Genomic DNA, 7,499 nt, shown 5'->3' on the forward strand with positions numbered 1-7,499 from the left:
TTCTTTTAGATAGCAGCATATATACCTCCATAGGTAACAGTAATCTAGAAGGACAAGCGGCGTCCAATTCCTCGCGCCCAGCTTCACAACACATCTTTGCGTGCAAACATGCCTGATTTAGGGAGTGAGGCTGTTGAGGTGCAACAACATCCCGTTTAAGGAACTCACTTGCGTTTGCTCTCGACGTAAACCACAAATGACACAAGTTTCCCAAGCTCTTTAGAGAGTAGATAGAATCTTTCCCAACTTAAGTACGAAAGATCTAGTATTTTCATGAAACTGACATCTCCAACAAACAAACCCCACCCCAACGCATGCACCCAAGCAGAGCCATCCTCTTCCCCCCTCATCCACCACCACTAACTACTTCATCGGACTAACAAAAAAGTGATCATGTGTCGTCTCCAAAACCTCCAAGCACATACCCACCTCGACGGTCCCCTCCTCCCGCGGCACGCACAGCATGCCAAACGCCGGCTTGCCCTTCAAGCCGCGATCGATGCGCCGATACGACGTGAGCAGCTTCCACGGCTGGCGCGGATGCTTCTCCGCCGTCTCGGGGTCCACATTCGGGACCTGGCAGCGCAGGCAGCGGCACGCGACATCGAGCACTAATGCTTTGCCATCACCACCAGCACCAGTACCAGCACTGGCACTGGCACTGGCACCAGCGCCAGAAATCCTTAGCGTCTTCCACACGTCCTCGTTCCACGGCTCGCCGCCCTCGACAACAACGTTCGGCCGGAACCGCTCGATGCCGATCTCGGCCTCGCCCTCGCTCTGAAGCCGCTGGTTCAGCTCGGCCAGACTCGCGCGCGAGCCCACGAGCACGGGCATCATGTCCGCGAAGCGGGTATCCGCAGTGCGGCCGAGGCGGTCAGGAGCGCCGCTGCCGCGGAGCACGCGAGGCGTCGGGCCCTTATAGACGAGGCGGACATCCAGGGCCAGGAAGGCGGCGAGCGGCTGCGTCAGCTCCGAGGCGTACGCCCAGGCGTCCGTCTCCTGGGACCAGATCTCGGCGGCGCAGGGCGTCGTGTTTGCGTTCAGCCAGGCGCGGGTCGGGTGCGCGGGGATGGCGATGCCGGCGCTGGCGGGGTGGTTCTTGATGCTGATGCGGAGGGTGTCGTTGTCCGCGTCGAAGGATGTCTCGATCAGTGTCATTTTGGGGTTTGTGCGGATGGTGAGGAATTTGTGGTCGGCGGCTGTCACGAACATCCAGTTGCGGTCGAGGTCGAGGCCTGCTTTGAGCAGTTTTGCAGAGGGGACTGAGAAGCCGCGGCAGGACTTGATGGGGTAGATGCGGAGGTCGACGATGCGCGTGGGCGGCGGGAGCGGCGGCGTGTTTGCGAGGGATTTGGGCCCGATTTTTGCGCTGAGGTACCGCAGCAGCAGGTATGTGCCTGGCAGGATGACGGCGAGGATCGTGGCCAGCAGCGAGATGTTGGAGGAAGAGGTCCCTATCAGCCGGTGCACCCCCGTGTGCCCCATGGAAGGGTCAAGAGAGATGTTGGCGGAAGCCATTGCGTCGTCCTGGGAGCTTCGGTTTCTACCACTGCGAAGTCGATGGGCGGGATCCTGCCAATTGCCTTTATAGCCTGGGAAACGTTGTCAGATACGTGAAATTGGTGACTCAGGAACCTGAGGCCCGCATTTTGGTAGGCGGAACTCGGGATGTAGTGGAATGGAACGGAGTATAAATGACGCTTGTGATAGCGCTAGATCCTGTATTAGTTAAGCAATTTGAAAGCTATACCGTAAGAGGAAGGTATATCCGCCACCTGCAGGGTCGCGGGGTGTAGGCACACTGGGCGCTTCGGGCCGTTGTTGGGGTCCGGGGAGCAGAAAATGTCGATGCCGAAAAAAGCCAACAACACCAGAAGTCTTCCCTGCCCATTGCATGCACGCCGACGAACAAAAAGCATCCCTCAACCCGTCAACCAGGTCATTGTGAAAAGTCCCACAAGCCGCAGCTCAAGAATGCTAGCATAGACGACCGTTTCCCCCACCAATTCCCCGCACCACGCAAAACTCCACATCAAACATCAAACATATCAACAACCCACTCCCAGCCGATCTCACAGATCGACACTACCTATCTCCACAATCCCACTTCACCCACAGCAACGCACCCAGAGTCCGCAATGTAGAAAACAATACATTCTACTCTAAACCCCAAAAACATCCAACATTCCCGCCTCAGCATTCGCGAATGCCACATCAGCAACACCAGCCCATCTCCACAGATAATCCCCAACCAAACGCCCACATAACCCGAAAACCTCCCAAGTACCCAGCATCCATCGTTACCGTCGCTTCTCTCAAGCAAGTGCGCTGTACATTCGTTAGCACTGCCCAGCAACACAGGAAAGAAAACACTTACCCCATAGGATCCCACAACTCCAGCATGCGCGGCTCCTGCTCCAGCACCTTCCGAACCTCCTTCGGCACGACGCTCAAATCCACAACAGCCTGATAGACAAACTCGTCCATCCACTCATCGCTCATGACAAAGTACCCCTCGTCGCCTGCAGTGTCAGACCAACTGTTCTGCACGCGCCAGCGCACCGGCTTCCCTCCCTCGTCCACATGCACGGCCGTCAGCACCATCGCGTGCGTCATGGCGCTCTCGCCAACCATCAGGCGCTCCGCCTTGCTCAAGCCCAGCTTGACATTGAACCCCAGCTCGTAGTCAAACAGCGCGGTGTCCATGATGCCTTTCTTCGAGTCCGAGAACTTGCCTACGTCGCAGCCGAAGAAGACCGGGAAGCCGCGCTTCAGCATCTCGATGACCGCGGGCTTCATGGTGTCCATTGAGACGTTGACGTAGTTGATGGGTCGCCCGCCCCACACGTTGCCCAGGCGCGAGACCGAAAGACGGGTGTTGTACTCGTTGCGTGGGTCGTTGACCAAGCTGAAGAGGCGGTGCACGTCGGTTCCGCCGCAGGCGCGCACGGTGCGGTTGTCTGAGAGCTCCTTTGCAAAGGCCGTGGGGCGCGTGATTATCGTGTGGAAGTTACCGTCTTTGTCGTAGTACTCCCACGTGAAGGCCTTTGTGGGTGAGGGAGGGGGCCCGAGCATTAGAGTCAAAATCAGGTGGATTTCCCGCATCATCTTGTCTTTTGCTCCAGCCAGCGAGGACATCGTGCTGGGTGACTTGTTGGATGCCAGTTTGCGGAGCTTCAAGGCATGCTCGCGGAGCCGGGTGGTGATCAGGCGGTCCATCAAAGAGCTGTTCATGGCGTTGAAGGAATCTGGGTATAGCGCTTGCGGGACCTGCCAAGGCACGTCAGTATCTTCAATTCCATCGAAAATTATCCTCAGTTAAGTCTTACCAGCCCGTACTTCTCTACGAGATTGGCAACCATGTCCCACTGTCCGCCGTCTCCGACCGGGCTGGCCAACAGCGTCTGCAGGAGACGGCCATCAAGAGGCTCGTTCACCGTGTCCAAGATACTTTCCAAAAAGTAGTTCGCCTTCTCAATCTTGTCCCAGTAGAAGAGGTACGCCTGGCTCAGCTCGAACTTGCTAAGCCTGTACTTCTTCATAATGGCGACCCGGAAGACGTTTGTAGACGCAAAGAGCCAGCATCGTCCAGACGCGCGCTGGTTCGTAACCGGCGCACCCTCAAACGGTACCTTGATATTGAACACCTGGCGGTCCTTGACGGCAGCGCTGGGCTGGGAGATGATCGAGGTCGCGGCATTTGTAGTGAAGGCTGAAACAGCGAGACGGTTCTGCAGAGCTTGACATGAGCATCTCAGCATCTCTTTAGTGGACTACGGCATACCTTCGGGTCTTGCAGAAGCTCGGTCGCCCACTGCTCTAGCTCCGCAACGGAGACATCCTGTTGGTACGGCGTGTAACTCGGCGCTGCACCGTGCCATCAAAGCGTCAGCAAGTCGCACGACCCAGTCGGATCAAAGGGCTCCCACGTGGATCTTCGCCGAGATAAACATAGTCCTTGTCCACGATCTTCGCTTCGTGCTTCATCTCCAGAGCACGCAGCCTCTCCACCAGCGTGTCCTGCGCGGTGGCCTCGGGAATCTGGGACTGGGTGATGCCCATGTTGACGGCTAGCGATAGGGGGGTGAGAAGCACAACGAGAGTGGGAGTAGAAGTGAAAGAGGGGGTTAACGAGGGAGATGAAGCTCTGACGATGGAGGCCTGACCCGCACCTTGATGGCCACATGCTCTCCCCACGGGACCAGATACGCACTGACCATGTATTGATAAGCGCGACCCCCCCCCCTGTCCCCGAACCCGATCTTCTTCTCCACCAAAGAAGGACCACGAGAAGACAACACCAAAGACCACTTACTGGAATGAATCACGTCGTGTACGACAATTTCAACACCGCAAATCCGGGTCCGACACGCTCGGTCCGTAATCCGCGACAACCAATTCACAAGATGGCACTGGTCAGCTACTCAAGAGCAAGCCTTAGAATCGAAAGAAGCAAGTTGAATTTCCGGATCCATGCATGCGACCTAACTAAACCTTCACCAAATTACTCTTTAACCCGCTCCCTCATTAATCCTGGTATATCATAAGCCCAACCCGTACACCTAACATCTCGATCCACTCATCCCTCTACAAAACCCATCCCATAACACCCGCAGCAGCAGCAACAACGACGCCCCCAAAGGCCACCGGGTGGTTAACCACCGCAGCACCGGTATACGCCGGCGACGAGGGCGACGTAACCGGAGGCGTAGCCGTAGCGCTCCACGTCGCGCCGGACGAGGCACCAGGCCAACCAGAGCCGCCGGCCGTCTCGTTCGTCGGGACGGTGTAGAAGGACGGAACAGGCGCGCTGGGCGTCATGACGGGGACGGGGCTGCGCGTGACGACGTCCATGGTTGAGGACGAGGTCGGGGGGCAGGCGGGCACTGCGACGGTGCTGTTGCTGTGGCCGCTTCTGAAGGAGAGTGTGAGCAGAGACGTTTTTGGTTGGGGTATGATGTGGTAGCGACTTACAGTGCCAGAGCGGGAGAGGCGGCTGCGAGGACGGCAGCGGTGGTGAGGAAGAACTTCATTGTTGAAGAGTTGGGTTTGGCCCTCGAAATTAGGGATTATTAAAAGGTAAGGTATCAATCAGCACGAGGCTTTGGTATCGAGATTTAAGAGCAAAGAATCAGGACGAAGATGAGCTGGGAGAAAAAAGCAGGCAGCGCAGCATTTATTGCACGCTCACCGCATCGCACCGCCGCATTGACAGCACGAAAACAGCGCCATCGCCAGCACCGCAAGCGTTCAACAAAGAAGCCGGCGGCGCGCATAGCAAGGGCCTCCTCTCACGGCGCCAGCAAAAGCGCAAGCCCGCAGCCGACCAAGGCGCGGAAAGCGGGCATCCGGCCAACACGCCGATCAGCCCAACCCCAAGCCGCAGCATCATCACCACCTGGATCAGGGGCCAGCTCCCGCGCGGCCGCTATCAAAATGTCGCAGATCCAGCATGGCCAGGGTCGCAATCAATAGCCGCCGATCCCTGGCCCCGGAACCGCGCATTCCGCGCCCCAACCCCTCGCCTTACCGCAAGCGGCTAGCGCGGCGCGCGCGCATTGGCTGCGCAGGAAAGCTTAACGTTAAGCTTAGCGGCCTCCCGCCGCTGACGCTCTTTGTCGGGTCTGGCCCTGGCAGGCAAAAGGTCGGTGTTGATCAAGAACCAAGGCGAAGGAGCTAGGCTGGGCAAGGTGGCCAAGGCGGCCAAGAGCCGCTTTGTGCGCTGCGCGCGGGCGCCCGCCGACGCGAACAGCGTCTAGTGTCTAGCGCGCGATGCTTGGCGGTGCGGCTCCGCGTCTGGGGAAATTGCCCCTGGTAGGGATCGCCTTGACCGCTATTGTCTGCGGCCTTGTCTGGCAATAGTCGTCGGATGGGCTGTTCCCGGGGGCGGACTAGCGATGCTTGGTCGCTGCGAGCGCGCAGCCTGCACGTCATTTGTTTGTTCGGGAGAGGGCCTTCCGTGGTGATCGCTTGGGCGTGGCGGCGAGTGCTTGCGGCTGGTTTAGGGAGCAGGTAGGTATTAAAGAGGGCGTTGTTCTCGTGCTTTGGGTCGGCATCAAACCATTCAGTCCAGCAGCATCAGCAGCAACATCATCAATCCACTCTTCTACCTAATTCCTAATACCCCTTCTGCTCTACACACACAAACCTAATACCCTCCCCCAACCAACAACAACCACAACAATGAAGACCAGCACCTCTCTCCCCCTCTTCCTCGCGGCCCTCTCCGCCGCCGCACCCACGACCCTCCAAAAGCGCGCCGGCCCCACAGATGCCGACATCCTGAACTACGCGCTGACGCTGGAGCACCTGGAGAACAACTTCTACAAGCAAGGGCTCGCCAACTACACGGAGGCGGACTTTGCGGCTGCGGGCTTCGACGCCGCCTTCTACGCGAACCTGAAGACGATCGCTACCGACGAGAGCGAGCACGTCGACTTCCTCACCAAGGCCCTCGCTGCTGCTGGCGCGACCCCCGTCAAGGAGTGCGAGTACAAGTTCGGCGTCAGCGACGTCAAGGGCTTTTTGGCGACTGCTTCTGTGCTCGAGGGTATGTCGTGCTGCCCCTGCTCCACCCATCCATCCTTCTTTTTCCCATTCTTTACTCTTTACCACGATAGCAGTACTGACTTCCTCCTCCCACAGGCGTCGGCGTGTCCGCCTACCTCGGCGCAGCCGCAGACATCATGTCGAAGACGTACCTCACAGCTGCCGGCTCAATCCTCACCGTCGAAGCGCGGCACAGCGCGTACATCCGCAGCGCCGCGCTCAAGGCCGCCCCCTTCGCGCAGCCCTTCGACGATCCCCTTTCCTACAACGAAGTCTACACGCTGGCAGCGCAGTTCATATCCGCGTGCCCGAGCAGCAACCCCGCCCTGCCCGTGAAGGCATTCCCAGCGCTCATGGCCAGCAGCAAGGACAGCACGATCAAGGCGGGCTCGACCGTCATGCTCGCGACGCCCGGGTACGAGCTTAAGAGCGGGGAGGAGGACGCTGCTGTTTATGGCGCGTTTGTGACGGTTACGGGGCCCGTTGTTGTCGATGCGAAGAGGGTGGAGGGCGGGTTTGAGGTTGTGGTCCCCAAGGGTGTTAATGGTCAGAGCTATGTTGTGCTTACCGGCTGCAAGGATGTCGTCTCTGATGATACGGTTGCGGCTGGTCCGGCTGTTGTCGAGATTGCGAACTAAGCGAAGGGTGTGCGCGATGAGAGGGTGTAATGGCTATGTATGGGTAATGACTGCTTGTTTGGGGGTTGTAATCTGTCTGAGGATGATTGTTGGTAGTAATGAAGCATATGCTATTTCAAGAATGTTCTTTCTTCGCAACCAGGGCTCATTGCACGCTGGAACGTGGTTCTGCTTCGTATGAACGGTGGCTGAGCCATGGAAATTCTCAGAAAAGTATCTTGTCAGGAAACCGTATCGACGTGCTGATACAATGCCAGATGGCATACCTATAACTGATTGCCAGTCAGGACAGGGGGAAAACATCGACGA

General features: G+C 58.0%; 5 protein-coding genes across 5 annotated transcripts; 2 read left to right on the forward strand and 3 right to left on the reverse strand.

Moving 5' to 3' along the window:
- K452DRAFT_276772 (uncharacterized protein) lies at positions 1-1,488 on the reverse strand (the record flags this gene model as incomplete). The annotated part of the gene is made up of 2 exons (XM_033539293.1): positions 1-617; positions 663-1,488. 2 exons carry the CDS (start codon positions 1,486-1,488, stop codon positions 364-366), a joined length of 1,080 nt encoding a protein of 359 aa, XP_033394121.1. The 3' UTR covers positions 1-363.
- Positions 1,489-1,941: 453 nt separating this feature from the next.
- On the reverse strand, positions 1,942-4,143 carry K452DRAFT_290553 (uncharacterized protein). Its single transcript, XM_033541021.1, has 5 exons — positions 3,933-4,143; positions 3,788-3,870; positions 3,333-3,734; positions 2,381-3,273; positions 1,942-2,331 (listed from the first exon to the last, which is right to left on the reverse strand). The coding sequence occupies exons 1-5, from the start codon at positions 4,063-4,065 to the stop codon at positions 2,319-2,321; spliced, it is 1,524 nt and encodes a 507-aa protein (XP_033394122.1). The 5' UTR covers positions 4,066-4,143; the 3' UTR covers positions 1,942-2,318.
- A 447-nt stretch (positions 4,144-4,590) lies between these two features.
- On the reverse strand, positions 4,591-5,036 carry K452DRAFT_300962 (uncharacterized protein; the record flags this gene model as incomplete). The annotated part of the gene is made up of 2 exons (XM_033542389.1): positions 4,591-4,918; positions 4,978-5,036. 2 exons carry the CDS (start codon positions 5,034-5,036, stop codon positions 4,591-4,593), a joined length of 387 nt encoding a protein of 128 aa, XP_033394123.1.
- Positions 4,971-5,579, forward strand: K452DRAFT_86439 (uncharacterized protein). The gene has a single exon (XM_033547244.1). It carries the CDS (start codon positions 5,146-5,148, stop codon positions 5,476-5,478), a length of 333 nt encoding a protein of 110 aa, XP_033394124.1. The 5' UTR covers positions 4,971-5,145; the 3' UTR covers positions 5,479-5,579.
- Positions 5,580-5,701: 122 nt separating this feature from the next.
- Positions 5,702-7,294, forward strand: K452DRAFT_352981 (uncharacterized protein). Its single transcript, XM_033545801.1, has 2 exons — positions 5,702-6,553; positions 6,649-7,294. Exons 1-2 carry the CDS (start codon positions 6,187-6,189, stop codon positions 7,188-7,190), a joined length of 909 nt encoding a protein of 302 aa, XP_033394125.1. The 5' UTR covers positions 5,702-6,186; the 3' UTR covers positions 7,191-7,294.
- Positions 7,295-7,499: the final 205 nt, after the last annotated feature.

Source organism: Aplosporella prunicola (genome assembly GCF_010093885.1).
Source record: "Aplosporella prunicola CBS 121167 unplaced genomic scaffold K452scaffold_23, whole genome shotgun sequence".
Taxonomy (NCBI): domain Eukaryota; kingdom Fungi; phylum Ascomycota; class Dothideomycetes; order Botryosphaeriales; family Aplosporellaceae; genus Aplosporella; species Aplosporella prunicola.